Below are 18,471 nucleotides of genomic sequence, written 5' to 3'. Positions count from 1 at the left end.
GTTATTCCGGACTGGACATCCGGTCGATGCACTGGCCAGACGAGCCATATCACAGACTATGTCTACTCTCGAGTGAAGTGCAGCCAGCACACTACATACTCGCCACGTATTGTCCCACCCTTCGGTGTTCTCCTTGCGGGGAGAGGGTGAGATTTTTATATCCACACGAGGGAATAACAACACCATAAACGATGCAGGTCCTAAAAATGGTCAGGCCATCGTAACAGTGGTACTGTCCGTCCTGGCAGGCAAGGGCTGCGAGAGAGTGATTTGAAGTGATAAATAGGCGCCGGGTCCGCTGTACTGCATGCATTCTTTACAAGATGGATTATGGGACCTTACACTCTAGCGCCCAGCCATGGATTGGCCAGGGATTACTCGAATAAGCAGGAGATCGGGAAAATACGTACGATACTTTACTCTAACCACCGGTTCCTGGTCAGTGCGACCAGGGCCCACAACGCTGGGACACGCTGTTTGCTTGGCTGCGACACCGACATCGGGTAAATGTCAGCTGTGGGGGCATCTCCTTAATCAATACGAGACGTGCGATTTATATGATAAGTGCCGTTGTCGCCAGAGTTTTGGAGAACTGCACATTCGTTCCAGTTACCAACTACCGTCCTTCGTTCGCTATGCTGACCACAGCTCTCCTCCTGGCCACCGCTGGTACGGTGCAGGGTTATACCCTGGTCAACTCGGAGTACATCATGCGCAAGAACATCGACTCCATTGTCCAGCCCGGGAAGTATACCAGCCACATGCACAGCTTCTTTGGCAATGACGCGGTCAATCTGAATACTTCCACTACCGAAGAGCTGATGTCCGGCTGTGCCACCAACGACAACCCGAACGATCTCTCTGTTTACTGTACGTATTCCGTCGCCTTAAGGTGAAATATACTCACGCTGGACAGGGCACCCGACTCTGTACGCCAAAAACGACTCTGGCCTTGTCCCAATCGAGGCCCGGTACTTCAAGGCGTACTACAACGAGGTCGACAGCGCCGAGATCCCATTCCCCACTGACTTCAAAGCGGTCGCGGGCAACGCCAGCGCATCTACAGAGGACGAGCTGGACGAGCTCTGGACCATGAGCTGGTGGTGCGAGTACGGTCCCGAGACAACAGCGGACAGCAACGGCTGGCCCGACTCCGGATGTGAGATCGGTCGTCTGCAGACCCAGCTCCGGTTCCCTGACTGCGTGAACACGGACACCCTGGACACTGGCTACTCCAGCCGGGCATGGCTGCAGAATGACAACCGCTGCCCAGACGGCATGAAGCGCATCCCCCAGCTGCGGTTCTCCGTGCGCTTCGATACGTCCGAAGCCCTGCCCGACGGCTGGTCCGGCGAGGCGCCCCTGCAGCTTGCGAGTGGGAATGCGTACAGTTTCCATGGGGACTTTATCAATGGCTGGCTACCTGAGGCGGCCGAGACTATGCTGGAGGAAGCCAGTGATAAGAGGGAGTTCCAGACTGTCACTGGGCCCCGGACTGAGATGGCTGATTGTACCCCGGAGGATGTCGACCCTGACAATGGCACCAGTGACTACGAGGAGAGTCTTCGTATGATGGAGGCGTGATCTGTATTTTCTTGAATGCTCGTATTTACTTCACTACCTTGTGTATTAATATTCGCAGCGCGATTGTAACATAGTATAAGAACCTGATAAAACTTCTCGTGCTCTAGCACTGCCTGCCCGCCTCCTGGGGAATCAACTCTTTCGATCCCCATCACAATTCCTTTCCTGCATTCAGACATACAGGATAATTGTCTAAACCTAAGAAATCTCTGGAGCTAGACTACAATAGTGACAGCTCAATGACTACTGCTTATATATATTAACTTCTACTGGCCGTACATTGTAAGGATCGCAGGCTATATAAATATAGAGTAGCACGTGTTATTTTTCTACTTTTCTAATATTCAAGTATAAATAGCCTTGGATTTTCAAAACCCTACTACTAATATAATATAGCACACTACAGCATATCGATGCGAATAGGCCACAAGGAATGAGTGAACCCCGTCTGGCAGTGTGGCATAATGCTTCTTGCTTAACCTATGGGGAGCTATTGGTCGCAATCAACAGTCAAATGCACTGCACCAAAATAACAATGGAGCGAGACCTCGAAGCGGTAGTCCAAGAGCTGTAAGCGCCAGAATAGGGCCTTGATTCCACATATGTTTAAGCGGGTCCGTTCACTTCCTACAAGAGTCTTCCCTTGCAGCGCATATATCCACCCGCACCAGTACCGTACTTCAACGATCCACGAACCAGCATACGGGCGCTGGAACCCAAAGGACCTCAATTGCTTGGGCAGCATGTTAAGCCTCAACATGAATGGGCTTTCGCGCGTGGGAATAGAGTGGGGCTGTAGATGTCAGCATTTAGGGTGTCAGCAAGAACCATAGAACTCGTAGTGGGGTTGATCTAACATATATAACCAGGTCTCTATCAACTAACAGAGGATGTCAGTGGCTGGTTTGACTTGATGTCGGGGGATGTGGGTGTCGAGGACGCTGTTGAAGGTGTGGTAACGGACAAGATAGACTGTATCGAGGGGGAAGATGTGCAGGCGATGTATGCACTGGCGGACTAGAAGAATCATTATAGCTCTATGTACACCTTGGTCTCATGGCAGTTATTACTGATGGTATCTGTCACTCTTGCTCTATACTATATACACTTGCCAATGAACTCTATAATAAGAACGGAGATATTTAGCGAGACGGCAGCTTCTAGTGGCACACTAGCATGCTACACTAGATTATAAGAATACTCTGTAGATATTCATGACCTTAGTCTAAAGCAAGAACGTCCTGGACCTTGCTAACTCCGTCTCAGACAAGGCACCGACGCTGTTTAAATAAATTCGCCCATTATAATCACTTCAAGCCAATTATTGGACTAGCTGCTGTAGCCGAGTCAGCAATTAGCGTACTCAAGGCACCCCAATGGGGGGTTGGCGTCAGTAACAGATGAAGGGTAGCTAAAAGCTGGAAATGGTGGAGTTGCAAGCAAGCAATGGATCAGGAAGTCGTCAACAGCTTGTTATTCCAGATTGCAAACCTACGGCCAACTATGCCAGCTCTCGTGTAGATCCCGAAGATCCATTTCAGCCGCGTTCCTCTTCAGATACGACGTAATATCAAAGCACAGATCCCCTTCCCTGTGTGTGCGGCCATTGCCAAAAAAGGCAAACCGGTTCCCACTGCCCGAGGTATACTCGTACTCAAAGTCCTCCCAGCGGGGATTGCGACGAATCAATGCCAGATGCGAGGCACTGCCAGGCCAGGCGCCGTGGATCCGTCCCCCGGGACGTCCACCGTTTGCCCAGGAGCTGCAGTTCCCTGTCATGACAGTTGTGGGAAAGTACGCATCTGCGTAGGATATAAAGTCCTCCACAGCCCTGGAAGACGTCGTGATGGTCTTGATGCCTTCGCTAGACACCTTACGCAGGACTTTGGCGTAGTATGTGATTTGGCACTCGATGCTATGCACAAAGGTTCCGGCAATGCCGTTCGTGTGTACAGTGCCGACGAAGAGCAGGTTGGGGAACCCGGCACTCGCCATGCCAAGGTACGTCTTGGGGAAGCCAATTTCCCCGTCATGCTTCCAAGCTGTCTTGAGGTCAATAGAACAGCACCTTCAGCACCTTTATGGCACATTCTACAGCTTCAGCGCCTGCTCAATCAGAGCCAATAAACCTGCCCCACCACCACGGTTCGACGTCCAGTATGGCTGCAGAATATCCAACCCGTCTACTACACGCGCCCTCCAACCCGGCGGGATCTGAAGCTCCTGCGCGCCTGCAAGTCTTCTATCCCGCTGTGCTTTCTCCGCCGCTGCGAACCGCAGACAGGATCCCGTTAAGCTACGGAGGTGGAACCAAGTCCCGTGGTGGAGTCTCCTGCTTATCCCCTGGATTTTGAGGTATGAGAGGTGCAGGTTCTTGGATGCTAGTTCGGCTGCTTTGGTGCGGAGTGTGTCCAGCCCGCTGTCAATTCCGCTGTGGGGATCGGAATCCTGCAGGGCAAAGTCCGTGCAGATGCGCAGTAAGGGCCGGTACGTCAATTCTAGACTTGAAAGGTAGCGCTGCCGTAAGACTACCGTCATCAGGTCGTTTACTTCGGGCAGGTTCCAGTCCGCGGGGATGTCGAATTGGAGCCGAGGGGGCAGCGAGGAGCGCCATTCGTTGATCTGTGCCTCGAATAGGGTTGTCTGATGAATGATTCGCGCAATATCCACTGGCTGGATGTTGTCGAAGTCGTAAACATGGCAATCGAGGAGGTCGTTGATGATGTGCCGTGCGGCGATCTCTGCTAGGTAGTAGTACCAGCCGCTCTCGCTGTCGATGAGAGTTGTATCTTCAAAGTCTGGCGGTGATGGAAACGGGCGAAGGAGTTCGTAGTCGTCCAACACTGAAGGGGGCAGCGATAACTCAGGGCGCAGTTCGCTGGTTGGAAGTTGGTAAGCTTGACGAAAGCCTCAAGGCGAACTAACATACCACGTGGATTTCCAGATTGTGAACCCAAGAGCCTCGTGAATGTTGATAGAACCAGCAAGCTTTCTGTCCAGAGATTCGCGCAATGGTTTACTGCTTATACACGTTAACAACGCACATCCTTCTTTGAGATAGGTGATCCCTACTTCCGCATGACGGTGCAGAACCAGGCACTGGCCGCGTGGCTAAAGTACTTCCAAGCTTGAAGCGGTTGCAAATTGTGCATGTGCCATACTCTGACTTAGTTAGGAGTTGAGAAAACTGGAAAGTGGTGTGGCACTCGTACCCTGCTAGACACAGACATTGCACCGCCGTAATATCGTTGCGATCAAGGGCAAAGCCCAGGCGTTTCGATGCAACATTCCAGTAGCCGGCAGCCAGGTCGGGATCGCTATCGCATAAAGCCCCGTTGGGATCTGATACATTGAGAGACTCTGTAATGGCACCAATTGCACATACAAGTGCAGCGAGGCAGGACTCAAGCGACCAGTCAAATCCGCTTTCCGCCACCTGGAGGATCAAGTCGTGCAGGGTGGGAAGATCCAATATGGGATTCAAGAGGTGGACACTGTGGATATATCTCCATTCTAGGCCAGTAAGGAGCGTAATGTTGGTACTCGGCATCGAATGGTCGAGAGGGACCGGTGGATTGGCGTCGGGATATATGTCACTGGCTACAAGATGGGGCTGGAAGATGCGCCACTGCACGATGTTCTCAACTCTCTGGATTCGGTCGAGAGATACCGCCAGCTTGGACTTTGCCACAAATGGACCTTGAGCAGGAGAGTGCGCAAGTGCCGTTCCGTGGGGAGCTGAATGTATAATATCCGCTGTGGGAGAGGGCTCGTTGCCATCAGCCAACAACCGCGCAGTCGGCGGCTTGGTGACGATCTCTCGAAGCTCATTGAGGGCCTGTAGAACTTCACGCCCGAAGACATGGCAGCTGGAGCCAACCCGTTAGCAGCCTCCCCTGCGCAGATGGGTCGAGGTCTACTGCTTACCAGGAGTTGGACTCTGCCTCATACACGCACGGTTCGCCGATCTTCAAACAGTAGCCGCAGCTTGGCCGTCTGTTGTCGCATTTTGTCTTCCGCGAGCGGCATCTGTGGCAGGCGACGGTTCCCCGAGTCCGCGGTGGTTGCGGTTCAATGGGAGTAGTACGAACTTGGCCAATATCCAGATCGCTGGATGGCCAGGCAAGGTCGGCTGTCGATGCTGCTTCAGTGCGGCGGATCTTGTGGGGCCTGTGGTCTGCCAGCCCTAACTCATCCTGGTCATCATTCATCAGCGACATCTGTGCAGTCAATGAAGATGCCGGTGGGTACTTTCTAGCAGTCGTCGGAGCTCCGCGATGAAGTTGGGCCTTTATACAGCCTGGCCATCCCCACTTGGGGTAATCTCCGCCATTCAACTCCTTGGAGGCGATTGCATGAGTTGTCGCCAGGATTCGCTCATGAACGGCATCAAACAATACTAGTGCCGGTGACGTGATACAAGGCTTACAACGGCCCATTGTATATCGACCAATAAAATCGATATTCCATACTCGACCTGGACTATAAATCATATGAGGCCTTACAGGAAAACATGCCAATCGATGCTGATCTCTCCCTCAGTGTCTGCATAGTAAAGTCACAATATGACGACTCCAGATATCTCGGGGCCGGCAAAGTCCCCCAAGAAGCAGATTCTGCTCAATGCATTTGACATGTCAACCGTGGGCCATCTCTCGGCTGGCCATTGGAAGGTATCTCGAGTCCTATCGAAGTCAAAACAGTATTAACGCTCCGACAGAACCCGGCCGACAGATCGGCCACAAAACGCACACTGGCATACTGGGTGGAATTAGCGAAACTGCTAGAACGAGGCGGGATCAGCGGGCTTTTTCTTGCGGACACCAATGGAGGATTCGATACCTATGGCGGAGGCGTGGATGAGAGCATCAGAAGGGCTGTTCAATGGCCGGTGACCGACCCAGCTATAGTACGCAACGCAGTCATCCTTTCTAAACGTAGGACTGACGAACTATAGCCCATTACAGCTATGGCGACGGTAACCAAGAACCTTACGTTCGGCATCACGGTGTCGACGTCGTTTGAATCGCCGTTCGTTCTGGCGAAGCGATTTTCCACCCTGGACCATATGACGGATGGCCGCATGGGCTGGAATATCGTCACTTCTTGGAAGAAGTCTGCGTTCAACGCCATTGGCATGGACCCGGTTGAGCATCACCTGCGATATGCACAGGCTGATGAGTACATGAGGGTGCTGTACAAGTTTGTCTCGCTCAAATTCCGATGACGAATCTTCACTGACAAACTGTATATCAGACTGTGGGAGGGCTCATGGGCTGACGATGCGCTGCAGCCTAATGCCAACGCAGACACCTATATTGATCCATCTAAAGTGCGCCATATCAACCATCAGGGGAAGTACTACCAACTCTCAACCCGCCATATCGTAGATCCGTCCCCCCAGCGAACCCCGTTCCTGTTCCAGGCAGGCTCGTCAGCGGAGGGAATCGACTTCGCAGCCACCCATGCAGAGGGCATCTTCGTCTCGGCATCTTCACCTTCGCTACTGCGGACGCAGATTGAACAGAACCGCCGAATCGCCGCCGAAAAGGGGCGCGACCCTCGCTCCTTGAAGTTCTACCTCTCGTTCACGCCCATCCTAGGTAGATCAGACAAAGAAGCCCTTGCGAAGTTCCAGGATCTCAAGAAACACGCCAGTCCCATTGGCGGGCTGGTCCTGTTTAGCGGCTGGACTCGCATCGATATGGCTCGATTCGCTCTCGATGAGGATATCAGCAAGATCAACTCCGACGAGGCCAGGAAGCTGTGCAATATCTTCAAGCCCACAGACGAGACGCCGGTCTGGACACCGCGTCTTATCGGCGAAAAGGCTGCCATGAGCGCCATCTCACCGTCCGCTATCGGATCGCCGGAAACGGTGGCTGATATTATGGAGGACTGGGTAGATACCGCTGATTTGGACGGTTTCAACCTTGGATATGTCACGTCTCCGGGCTCGTTTGAAGATGTCGTGGATTTGCTTGTGCCTGAGCTTCGGAGGCGTGGTATCTATCCTGAAACCGTCGAGTCGGGGTTGACAACACGCGAGCGTATCTATGGAAAAGGCCAGACCCGTTTGAGGGCTGACCATATTGGGAGCAAGTACAAGTACGAAGTGTACCAGGAGGATCCAGGTGTTGGGGATGGCCGGGATGAGTAGTAACTCGCCAGCATAGCTCAACTGCATAGATACTGAGAAATAGATAGCAATCACCCACTACGTAACTTCTTTCCAGAGTGTTCCAATTTTCTTTTCAATTATCTTGCTCATCAAGTGATCCGCTTTGGAAACTGTAGTGGAGACAATAACACTCGACTAGTAGTCGTGGCTGCTGCAATTGACTACAGCATATAAAGAACCGGCACCCTCCCTCAATTTCCTTTTCTACAGTGCACCACACAATCAATTCTTCCTCCCCTCTAAACTTGCTGCAAAACTACTTCCAGCGTCTATTCAACCATCTGCACTTGTCCCATCCACAAGCAACAACATCCATCCTAGCCACACCACCAAGCACAGATTCTGCGATAGCCAAAAGCAAACATGCCTGAATCAAGAATCATTTCCACCGCAAACAAAAAGCCCACTCAGACCACAGCAACCTTCACCGGCCACGTCCTCTCCAACATCATGCACCTCGACGACAAGGCCGTGATCGCCAGTGTGACATTCTCCGCATGCGCGCGGACACACTGGCACACGTACGTGGAAGGGCAAATGATCCACGTTCTCTCGGGAAGTGGATTGATCTGTGATAAGGGAGGGAAGGCGAGGAGGATTCGGGCGGGCGATACCATCTGGGCATCTCCTGGGACGACGCACTGGCATGGGGCTGATAGTGAGGATGGAATGACGCATCTGGTTATGGTGACTGGGGAGATGAATTGGCACGAGCCTGTTACTGAGGAGGAGTATGAAAACCGGGAACAATAGCATAACCTAGGTTCTGATAACCTAGGTCCTGCTGACAGGCTGTACGGGCCCTGGATACATTACTAGCAGCAACAGAGTGCCAGTGATATAACCTAGCTTGGATGGTTACTATATAGGTTTACTGAATTGTATCTATATATCTCTATCCTTCTCTTACAAAAGATGTAATGTAATACGTAATGCAGTTTCACCTAGAGAATGGTTTGCTGGGCACAAGTTAATCTCTTCTAGAGGGCTCTGGAAACCCCTTGTTTATGCCGGTAGAATCTAGCACTGCTTCTGGCTATCTAGCGATCAATCATTCTCTCTTCCAGGCAGGATCGGCTGGATATCATCGACATAATCAAACACCCCGCGCACATTGGCAGTTCGAATATCGCCAGGTCCACTGGGTCCACGGTTGGTGTTTCCGCTCAAAAATCTGTGTGGAAAGCCGATATCAAATGGATAGGCGGCTTCAATATCAGCAATATCCTGGCTCGTCAAGCGCAGTCGCAAGGCTTCAATGCTGCCCCCAATATGATCCAGCTTTCGGCCGCCCACAACGGGGAAGACATATGCGGACTTGTGTAGCACGTACGCCAGAGCAACCGATGTGATGGGCACTTCCCTACGGTCAGCGATCTTCTCAAGCTGCTCCGAGACCACAGCCTCGCGGCCGTTGTTCATCGACGGCATGTTTCGCCCGCCTTCTTTGACGGCATCCTTAGGTTTGAACAAACCGCGGCCGAGCGTGCCCCATGGAGCCAGCCCCATGCCTTCAGCCCGGCACATGGGGATAATCTCTCTCTCGAAGTCCCGATCTGCCGCGGACCACCGGCCCTGGTATACGGAAAACTGGCAGAGTCCGTGCTGCCTTGCGTATTCGTTGCACTTTACCACAATCCAAGCGGGTGAATCCGAGATGCCCAGGTACAGGACCTTGCCGGAGGCAACCAGATGGTTCAGCGACTGCATGATCTCTGGTATGTCCGCAGTCATGTCCCAGAAGTGGAGGTAAAGGAGGTCAATGTAGCTCGTCTGCAGTTTCTTGAGGCTCGCGTCAACTGATAGATGTAGACTTTTGGAGCCGTTTCCGCCAAAGTTGGATTGTTGTCGGTGTGATTCTGACCTGGCCTTGAAGTTGCCTGTATACTTTGTCGCCAGTACAAACTCATCGCGCCGGCCAGTCTTGGTCAGCCATTCGCCCAGCCACTTCTCAGACTCTTCTCCCTGGTAGCTCGACGCTCTGGGAATCACTGTTAGAATGGTGGGAGAGGCAATATCTCGGATTGATACATACGTGTCTAAGAAGTTACCCCCTTGCTCGTAGAAGAAGTCAAGAATCTCAAACGCGGTCTCTTTCGTGCACTCTCCCAGGGACTCATTCATCACGCCGCCAAAGTTCATCGTCCCCAGGCATATCGGGCTGACAAAAACCGCTGCAGTCGGCGCCAGCAGCCTGTGGCGGCCGAGCAGGCTCTTTGGTTGTTGGACGGTGGGGGGTGCCATTGCATTACCTCTATCGCCTCAGGATAGAGTAAATCTCGGTTTATGATATCGGATGGCGCTATTCACATGCAACTAGTCGACTGAGTCTGGCAATGGCTTTAGGGCAGGCTGAAGTACGCGACTCATTGCATCGCGGAGTGGGGCCGATGGCCAGGGGAAGCCATGAATCGTGTAAAGTAACTAATATTGCGTGACGGTCAGCATCGCGGACCAGACCGATGAGAATCCTGACGGAGATAGTCTTATCACCTTTCTTCGTTTTGATGTTTTGATGTTTTTAATTATGTGGATGTTGCTTTGTGGAACGGGTCGTGCCACTGCGTAGAATCTGGCTTGCAGCCTGACATTTGTCTTGGATTGGTGAGGTGTTTGGAAGAAGCATGATAAATAAGTGGATATCCAACCCAGTAAATAAGGCTGTATAGTTGGTAAGGACATAAAAGCAACTGAACAAGAGATGACGACGTCCACAACGACAGAGCAACCGGCGCACGGCCAGCTGCAGAGCACAACCGACACTCCAGTTCTCTCGCCTCTTCAACTGTATGTCGGCGAAAATAGGACTGAATAAATACAGCATAAGCAGTTCCAGTCTAACCAAGCCTCGACAGATATGGCCTTCCCTTCTGGGGCAACGAGAATGGGAAAAAGTATATATACCGTTTCCTTCTTGACCGTGTTGCGGGCATTGAAGACTAATAATATGTGATCACAGGCTGCCCCCCTTAGAGCTCTTCGAGCACTACGAGCATGGAAAGGATGCGGATCCCACATTCAGCTCCTTACTGAAAGAAGGCGTGAAGGTATCCGACATCACCGGATCGATCGGCGCAGAGGTTACGGGCGTTCAGCTCTCACAGCTGGACAACAAGGGAAAGGATGAACTCGCTTTGCTAGTGGCCCAGAAAAAGGTATGTCACCGGGAATGGTCTAATGGTGCTATCTGACTTTCAACCGCGTAAAGGTCGTGGTGTTCCACGATCAAGACTTTGCCACTATCCCGATACAGCAGGCTGTTGATTTTGCGGGCTATTTCGGCAAGCTGCACGTTCATCCAGTCAGGTACTCCTATCTACCTACATCATAACGCTTCTTGCAATCCCGGGCTGACTTCCTGCTTGCAGTGGAGCTGTTCCAGGGTTTCCTCAACTCCATATGGTCTACCGCGGGCCCAAAGATGTAGGTCATGATAAATTGCCCGAGACAAGAACTACGTCCATTTCGTGGCACAGCGATGTGAGCTATGAGCTACAGCCTCCGGGAACCACATTCCTATTTGCCGTCGAAGTCCCCGAGAGCGGAGGTGATACTATCTTCGTCAACCAGGCCAAAGCATATGAGCGACTCTCTCCGACGTTTCGAGAGCGACTGGCGGGGCTCAAAGTCGTGCATTCCGCGCATGAGCAGGCCCACCAGGCTATTAGCAACGGTGGGCAGTTGAGGAGGGACCCAATCACCACCGTGCACCCTCTGGTCCGAACGCATCCTGCAACGGGCGAGAAGGCGCTGTACGTCCAACCGCAGTTCGCCCGCTCGATAGTTGGCTACAAGAAGGAAGAGAGCGACGCGCTGCTGGGGTTCCTGTACCAGCATATTGCTCTGAGTCAGGATATCCAGTGCCGCGTCAAATGGAGGCCTAGGTCTGTTGTCGTGTGGGATAATAGGGTCACGGCTCACTCCGGCTTGGTGGACTGGGAGGGACCGCGGTTCAGGTATATTGCCCGACTGGCAGCACAGGCTGAGGTGCCAACCGAATAGCTTCTTCAATTTGCCGGGATGAGAGCCATTTACTACTTATCTGCATGGTTCGATATTATGACAGGTAGCAGCAACTATGAGATGGCAGCCGATGTTAATAAACTACATAGCTCGCTCTGCCAGAGCAATATCATGGTATTATACCTTTCAGAATGCATGAGCTTGTACGATTCGGCAATACTATACTGACGGTACACCGAACCCTTCAAAAGCCCTATCCGATTTAGGAAATAAATAGGAAATAAAACAATGGCCGCCAGTGCCGTGGGTCAGCTACGTGACGAGTGGGCTTCGTGTGTCACTCCGGGCTTCTCGTTCCCTAATAGTGGTGTGATCACACGTCCGACAGGCAGCCAAAGAAATTTCGGCCATGCCGTAGCAAGGATATTGTGGCCCTATCCCAGCAAGTCCAGTTTGCCTTCTCCTTTCACTTGTGGTTTCGGGTAGTTTTGTCATTGAACTCAGGGATCTTCTTCCTGAACAGAATTAGGTCTGAAAGTTTATTCTGGTGAGGAATGATATATATCATCACTATGATCCACTTCTGCCACTAAATGCTGACCGTACCAGAATCTACACCAGAACATACAATGCAGACCTGCCAGCTGAAGTGCAGAGGATATATTAGCCTCTGATACTTGTATTAATAGTGTGTGCCACTCGGTGGTGGGCTACGTCACTTGTAAAAGTATACACTTACCAGGAAATAGAGGTTCTCAGAAACCTAGAATTCCTTTTTGGAAGCCTATAATACACAGAAGCTAGATTGGAGACACATAAATTCATAACTAGACTACTAGATACACTACATATAATATCTTTATCAATCTGCTATGTAACAGAATACGGGAAGACACTCGCCATAGTGATTATATCGGACGAACGATAGTCAGACATTGTACTATAATAATCAGTTATATATATTACAAACCCTAAAGCCCTATGATATAGATGTTATCTGCAGGGGTACACTGATATCTTGGTAGGATATGTATATTCCGTCCAAATAGTGGATAGCAGCGATATAGTGTTACATGGGAGGCAAACAGGATATCGTGGTTGGCTTAAATCCCTGAGCTCAGATCTTGTTCGAAGTTCGCTTTGCGAGCCCACTCTGACCATGTATCACATCGATCCGAGAGTTCTTTGGCAGCGCCGGCTTCTTCCATAAGCCCTCGGATCTTCCCAGGCTGCTCAATGAACTGCATGGAGAGCCCCGCGAGTGCATGACTGCTAATATGGCAGTGAAACAACCAGGACCCAGGATTATTTATTTCGAATGCGATCCACATATACCCCCCTTTGCCTTCAACCATAACCGTGTCTCTTCGTGGGGGGTTCTCCAGGTTTAGCTCGATCTCGTCGGGGAGAGGGGCTGGACCTTGGGCTAAAATGGCCATATCATGGCCATGCAAATGCATTGGATGATAAGCCCTAGAGGAGTTAAATCCCTGGGTAAAGTTATTGACGATAAGGAAGTACACCCATTGACCTGTTTCGAAATCCAAGGAGAGAGAGGCCGCTTCTCGTGGCAGTGGCGTATCCTCATCCGCAAAGACTGACTTCAAGCTAGGGTTTGCCCAGTCGACATGTTGAGGAACATCTGTCAAGGTCCAATGAAAGAAGTGGGACTTATTACCCACAGACGGATCTGGGTATGCAAGCATTCCTGGTCTCACGTAGTTCTCTGGCTTAACCGCATTTGCGCTATGTCCAACGGCTCTCTTGACCACCGGTGCGATGCTCCGGTAGTCAGGATCGCGGCAATGCAGATAATGATAAGTATCAGCCCCCAGAGCCCACTTAGGAACATCTTTACTGTCTTTATCGTAGCGAACGATCCCTAGCCTGTCGGATCGAACCGCACGTCGATCGCAAGGAGATGCATGAATCCAGAAATCTGTGCCATTTTCAAAATCTGCATTCGCCTCGATGATAATCTCGTACCGTTGGCCTACATCTCAAAGTCAATAACATCAGGTAAATGGGGCTTTGTACGCCCACCTGTTCCAACGATTAGTACGTCGGTGACGTATGGCACAACTGGAACCATATCCATTTGAATCACGGTCATAGTGTGGCCGTCAACCCAGAAAGCTTGTGGTAGAAGAGTCATCGAACCTATAACTCCAATCTTATACTTTGTGCCCTTGCGAAATACCGTTTCAAAATGCTGCCCTGTGCCGGTGCAATGGGTATCTGTAGACGTATCGTCGCAAATGGAAACCCCCTTTCCGTTAAGGAGACCAACAGGCGGCAGCATATCATTTTCGGGATATAACGGAATCCAGTCGAGGCCGGAAACATTTGTGTGGTAGTGATCACCTATCAGCCATGGGCCAAGGTTGACGTCGTAGTCCATACTTGACGGACCGTGAATGACAAGACCACCTGCGAGAATTATTATTCCAGGCCAGTAGCACTCGAAAGGCGTTCCACAACATACCATACAAGCCGTCGGCAACTTGCACTGGTCAGCATACGTACAGAGAATGATTGACCTCAAAGGCAAAGGCAGGAATTACTCTGTATGCCATCGTGGGCATGATAGTATGTACTTCCATACTGTGTAGCCCTAAATTCATATAGTTGTTCGTCCCCTGACTGGAATATTAACGAATAATCAGTGCCAAATTCTTTTGCATATGGAGTTAATGCTGTCTTACCGTTATGGGACACTGAGTGACGCCTGGCACACCATCTTGCCAGTTAGTGTGCCATTGCCGTATTCCGTGCCAGTGAATGGATGTCCCGTTATATGTCGTCAGATTGTTGTACACATTGATACCTGATTTCTTTTTCAGAAAGTGCCTAGGATGCAGGAGGTTATTTTCAAGGGTTAACGTACGGACAGTATCGCCCCAGTCTGCCTCTATGGTAGGCCCTGGATATTGCCCTAAACTCACGGTCAGTGCCAATATCGATATTTCCACTGTTTCTGACAAACAAACCGTTGACGACTATGCCCGGGCGTTCATAGCCATCTGGAGATATCGTGCTTTCAGATACGGTAAGGTGGTACTAAGGATCAAGCGAAATCAGAGAAGATATAAATGTAAATGCAAATGGACCTTACCTCGACCAGTTTTCCAGGAGGAATGTTTGCAACGTCGTGATAGTCAGTCAGAATATTGAAGCCATTAGCCCAGCAGCCTCGACTATGCGCGCTGTGAGTACAGTTTTTAGGCAGGTTAAACTCGAAGGAAAGCACTGATAGGGCACAGAGTGCTATGGTGATCCCCAGTTTGTTAGAAATCATCATGTCCAAGTGCATCAACTCCTGACCAGACGATAGGGACCTTTCGTTCTTAAGCGCCATTCCACGAGACAGCTGCAAGATAGAAGGAAGGCTTCTCGCGTCATTCTTGCAGTGATGATTTGTTCTCGATCGACTGCACATCCCTTACGTAGAAACTATGTTGAAGATACGGAGTCCCTTGCAGACCAACAGCCCCTTGCTTCAATAATCGATTGCTATTATTGGTTCAATTACTGCCTGTTTATTCCTATTGCTACTTTTGGCCGTACATGGCGCTTTAAACAAAAATAAGACGAGATTAATGAACGGCAATCTATACCCCTCTGCGCTTCATCGCCAAGTTGAAGCTCTTCATAAACCCAGGCACCACTTCCGGGTTCAACATCCTCGCGTGAATTCCTGGGCATTCATAAAATTCAATATCGGATCTCACAAAATCCTTCCATCTGCCCAACTTGTTCTCCACCCAGTCTCGTCTGTCGACTGCCGCATAGCGTGGCGGATCGGCCACAAACACATCCAGGTGCTCAACATTCCCGACAGGCTCGTATGTCTCCCCCTGTAATCTAAAGTTTTCTCCAATATCACTTATCTTGTTCAAAAGGCGGGGAGTAAGTGCTAGCGCACGAACTCGCTCTCTGTCGCTGATTGACAAGACGTACTCCAGGGCATCCTTGCGCGATATGGTGTGCGTGTGTAGGTAGGTGGTCGCACGGTCCATGGTCTCCTGGTCAATCAACTCAAGGAAAAATGATATATGAAGCAGTACATCAAACCAATTCAGGCCGCTAACATACTGAGAAATGTGCGGGGGGTAGTCGATGCTAGCTAGGAAGCGAACCTCCTGCCCCTGTGCCTCTAACAGCTTGCCCACTTCAAACGCAAGCGTTGAGCCTAATGAATACCCCGCCACGGCATAGGGACCGTGTGGTTGTGTCCTTCGGATATGGGCAACATAGGTCTCGACTGCTTCCTCCATGGTGGAAAACACGGTCTCATTCGCGTTGTATCCGCGAGTACGGAGAGCGTAGACTGGTCGGTTCGGGAAATGTGTTGCCAGCGCGATGAAAACAAGGATATCACCGCTGCCGGGATGAATGAGGAACAGGGGAGTTTGAGATCCCTTTGTTTGCAGCGGGATAATGGGGTTGTATTCCTGTGGCTCAGATAAAAGTTGGTCCACTGAGGCGGCGATACTACCAACCGATGGCCTGTACGTTCATCAGCCTTTGTCTGCGGTGTTGCCGTTGAGCTTAATGATGCTTACCTTGTCATGAGAATAGAGATCGGAAGCTCAACCGGGCTGTCCGCAATATCCTCGATCATGGCCCGGAGAAGAATCAGATTAAAGGAGTTTATGCCCAGATCAAAGATCGATGTATCAACACCAATGTCTTCGGCGGGAACGTCAAGCAGTCCCACCAGTATAGTCCGTATTTTCTTCTCAGTTTCAGTCGTGATTGGCCGCCACACAGCCTGCTGATATTCGCGTAAAGCTTGACGGTGGTGCTCCTCCATGGCGGAGTAATCACCATTATTGAACGCATCGCGTACTTTCGCTCTTGATATCTTCCCCAATGATGATTTTTCCGGGGTATTCTCGAAAAGTGGGATCGAATGCCCCGGCTTTCTTCCTGTAAGAAGGGTGATAACTTTGGAAACAGCATTATCCGTTTCAGCTCGTGCCTTCAAGTCGTCAACAGCGAATGTAGGGCAGTAGACAACTGCAACTTCCTCTGTGGGAGAGCCCGGATCCCGACAGGAAAATACTACCGTGCAGGAAGTAACAAGACCTGGAATAGCTGCTTCTTCAATTGCAGCCTCGATCTCCGTCACATTCCATTTTACTCCGTTGATATTAACAGTGTCCTTCACCCTGCCGGCCAGGTTCAGATTGCCATTGTCATCCAGCCAGCCCAAGTCACCAGTAATAAACCACCCGTCCTTGGAAAAAGAAGCTTCTGTAGCTGTTGAATTGTTGAAGTATCCGCTGAATAAAACCGGCCCGGAGAGCTGCAGTGCACCGACTTCGCCAGAAGCGGCCAGTTCGCCCTCACCATCAAGACGAGCTACTCGCATTTCCATCCCAGGTATGCAGGCACCCAAGCATGCGAATTCATGCCCACGAGCAAGATCATACGACGGGCACACTTTTGAATAGATCGCGCCGGCACACGTCTCGGTCATTCCAAACCCAGGACTGACTACGCCGTTACGCATCCCGAGCCGCCGCAGTTCACGCGTAATGGTGTCACAGGTGGTGACCGGATTTGCCTCTCCACCGGAGATGATTCTTTTCAGGCAAGACAGATCCACTTTGATGTCCGACCCTTGTGTGAGGAGAGCATCTCGGACCTGGGTGAGAAAGAAATTAGGAGCGAAAGTATAAGAGACCCGATGCGTGTCTAGTAGCCGGATGAACTGGAGAGGATCCCTCAACAGCACAGAAGCAGGAATATGGACCTGTTCACTACCCAGGCCCACTAGAAACTATTATCAGCGGGATGGTCTTCAAGTGCGCTTCCATACAGCAAACAAGGAAAGGGGGCGTAACTGACATGCGTGTAAATGGACCTCACACATGCTCGCAACGTGGTCCATGCCCACCCAGTTAAGAAAGACATCACTTGTATCCGTTCCATGGTGGGAGCTCTTTCCCTGTATGGCATTCAAGAGCTGCCTGTGCCGGAGAGGAACCGCCTTTGCGCTTCCTGTACTCCCAGACGTCAGCATGAGTACCGCCGCCTCATCTACATCCTTTTCTATTCCCCTCATAGGCAATGTACATGCTGGGCCACCATTAGGCGCTGTATCTTGGCCCAAGGACTGTACTGAGTGAAGGCGAAGCTCGGCTATATCAAGGAACTCGGCAACAAGTCTTTCTGGTGTCAAAATGATTGGCTTGTCTAGAAGCTCATGGAGGTGGAGTATATGTTTTCTCCGTTGCGCTGTGTCGTGCACAAACGGGGTTGAAAGGGCTGGCAGAAGGCCAAGCAACGTAGCGGCCCAGAACCACTGAATGGACTCGTGCTGAGTATCGAAATGGAGTAGTATTATTGACCCCGTTGAAGGTGTCGCAATTATGGACAGTATGGCGGCCTTGTGCATTGCATCTTCTTGGAGGTCGGCGTATGACTCGCGGCACGCTTGCAGGCCTTCCTTGCCATCGGTATAGAATGTCAATCCACGCTTGGTTGTCGATGCTTTGGCCAGTAACTGACTCAGGTTTTGCGCGGAGCTTTGATGGTCGTCGCATTGTTCTCGAACGTCCTCGGGGATGATGACGCTCGTCTCTGGCAGCTTGGACGAGCTCGCCTCAATCCCGTGAACAGTTTGAGAAATGGCAGTTGCCATGGTTGGTTTCAATAGAGGTACGAATTTAGCGGGCTTGGACAAACCTTGCTGCACTCTCCAGCACCTGTTTGAGACGACTTTATATCAGTGA

General features: G+C 50.9%; 8 protein-coding genes across 8 annotated transcripts; 4 read left to right on the top strand and 4 right to left on the bottom strand.

The window, feature by feature from the left end:
• Window positions 1-635: 635 nt before the first annotated feature.
• ASPVEDRAFT_123605 (DUF1996 domain-containing protein) lies at window positions 636-1,584 on the top strand (the record flags this gene model as incomplete). Its single annotated transcript, XM_040806097.1, has 2 exons — window positions 636-870; window positions 917-1,584. 2 exons carry the CDS (start codon window positions 636-638, stop codon window positions 1,582-1,584), a joined length of 903 nt encoding a protein of 300 aa, XP_040665226.1.
• A 2,091-nt stretch (window positions 1,585-3,675) lies between these two features.
• On the bottom strand, window positions 3,676-5,795 carry ASPVEDRAFT_124508 (Zn(II)2Cys6 transcription factor; the record flags this gene model as incomplete). Its single annotated transcript, XM_040806183.1, has 5 exons — window positions 3,676-4,462; window positions 4,514-4,603; window positions 4,657-4,746; window positions 4,797-5,453; window positions 5,524-5,795. 5 exons carry the CDS (start codon window positions 5,793-5,795, stop codon window positions 3,676-3,678), a joined length of 1,896 nt encoding a protein of 631 aa, XP_040665225.1.
• ASPVEDRAFT_50899 (uncharacterized protein) lies at window positions 5,699-7,744 on the top strand (the record flags this gene model as incomplete). The annotated part of the gene is made up of 5 exons (XM_040814395.1): window positions 5,699-5,711; window positions 6,163-6,257; window positions 6,305-6,493; window positions 6,542-6,786; window positions 6,841-7,744. The coding sequence occupies 5 exons, from the start codon at window positions 5,699-5,701 to the stop codon at window positions 7,742-7,744; spliced, it is 1,446 nt and encodes a 481-aa protein (XP_040665224.1).
• Window positions 7,745-8,005: 261 nt separating this feature from the next.
• Window positions 8,006-8,601, top strand: ASPVEDRAFT_38882 (cupin domain-containing protein). Its single transcript, XM_040811791.1, has one exon. It carries the CDS (start codon window positions 8,129-8,131, stop codon window positions 8,516-8,518), a length of 390 nt encoding a protein of 129 aa, XP_040665223.1. The 5' UTR covers window positions 8,006-8,128; the 3' UTR covers window positions 8,519-8,601.
• A 211-nt stretch (window positions 8,602-8,812) lies between these two features.
• On the bottom strand, window positions 8,813-10,009 carry ASPVEDRAFT_125261 (uncharacterized protein; the record flags this gene model as incomplete). Its single annotated transcript, XM_040806256.1, has 2 exons — window positions 8,813-9,746; window positions 9,801-10,009. 2 exons carry the CDS (start codon window positions 10,007-10,009, stop codon window positions 8,813-8,815), a joined length of 1,143 nt encoding a protein of 380 aa, XP_040665222.1.
• A 603-nt stretch (window positions 10,010-10,612) lies between these two features.
• ASPVEDRAFT_124756 (TauD/TfdA dioxygenase family protein) lies at window positions 10,613-11,767 on the top strand (the record flags this gene model as incomplete). The annotated part of the gene is made up of 4 exons (XM_040806215.1): window positions 10,613-10,659; window positions 10,704-10,920; window positions 10,974-11,071; window positions 11,134-11,767. Coding segments are annotated over 4 exons (996 nt in total), but the record flags the coding sequence as incomplete, so codon positions are not given.
• An 849-nt stretch (window positions 11,768-12,616) lies between these two features.
• Window positions 12,617-15,091, bottom strand: tpcJ (oxidoreductase tpcJ). Its single transcript, XM_040808615.1, has 7 exons — window positions 14,844-15,091; window positions 14,719-14,788; window positions 14,434-14,663; window positions 14,293-14,371; window positions 14,214-14,231; window positions 13,772-14,158; window positions 12,617-13,721 (listed from the first exon to the last, which is right to left on the bottom strand). The coding sequence occupies exons 1-7, from the start codon at window positions 15,084-15,086 to the stop codon at window positions 12,832-12,834; spliced, it is 1,917 nt and encodes a 638-aa protein (XP_040665220.1). The 5' UTR covers window positions 15,087-15,091; the 3' UTR covers window positions 12,617-12,831.
• Window positions 15,092-15,328: 237 nt separating this feature from the next.
• Window positions 15,329-18,380, bottom strand: ASPVEDRAFT_882964 (non-ribosomal peptide synthetase; the record flags this gene model as incomplete). Its single annotated transcript, XM_040818281.1, has 3 exons — window positions 15,329-16,237; window positions 16,294-17,509; window positions 17,585-18,380. 3 exons carry the CDS (start codon window positions 18,378-18,380, stop codon window positions 15,340-15,342), a joined length of 2,910 nt encoding a protein of 969 aa, XP_040665219.1. The 3' UTR covers window positions 15,329-15,339.
• Between the last annotated feature and the right edge of the window lie 91 nt (window positions 18,381-18,471).

The sequence above is a fragment of the Aspergillus versicolor genome (genome assembly GCF_001890125.1).
Source record: "Aspergillus versicolor CBS 583.65 unplaced genomic scaffold ASPVEscaffold_2, whole genome shotgun sequence".
NCBI classification, from domain to species: domain Eukaryota; kingdom Fungi; phylum Ascomycota; class Eurotiomycetes; order Eurotiales; family Aspergillaceae; genus Aspergillus; species Aspergillus versicolor.
The sequence above is the reverse complement of the archived record's forward strand: the minus strand, read 5'-3'. Positions and strand labels throughout refer to the sequence as shown.

Excerpts from the sequence above, each read along its gene's own strand:
- ASPVEDRAFT_38882 (XM_040811791.1), top strand. The coding sequence starts at position 8,129 with ATGCCTGAATCAAGAATCATTTCCACCGCAAACAAAAAGCCCACTCAG.
- tpcJ (XM_040808615.1), bottom strand. The coding sequence starts at position 15,086 with ATGGCGCTTAAGAACGAAAGGTCCCTATCGTCTGGTCAGGAGTTGATG. Across the intron at positions 14,664-14,718 it reads CCCGGGCATAGTCGTCAACG|GGCAATATCCAGGGCCTACC; the intron begins GTTTGTTTGTCA and ends CCGTGAGTTTAG. Across the intron at positions 13,722-13,771 it reads CGTACTAATCGTTGGAACAG|GCCAACGGTACGAGATTATC; the intron begins GTGGGCGTACAA and ends TTTGAGATGTAG.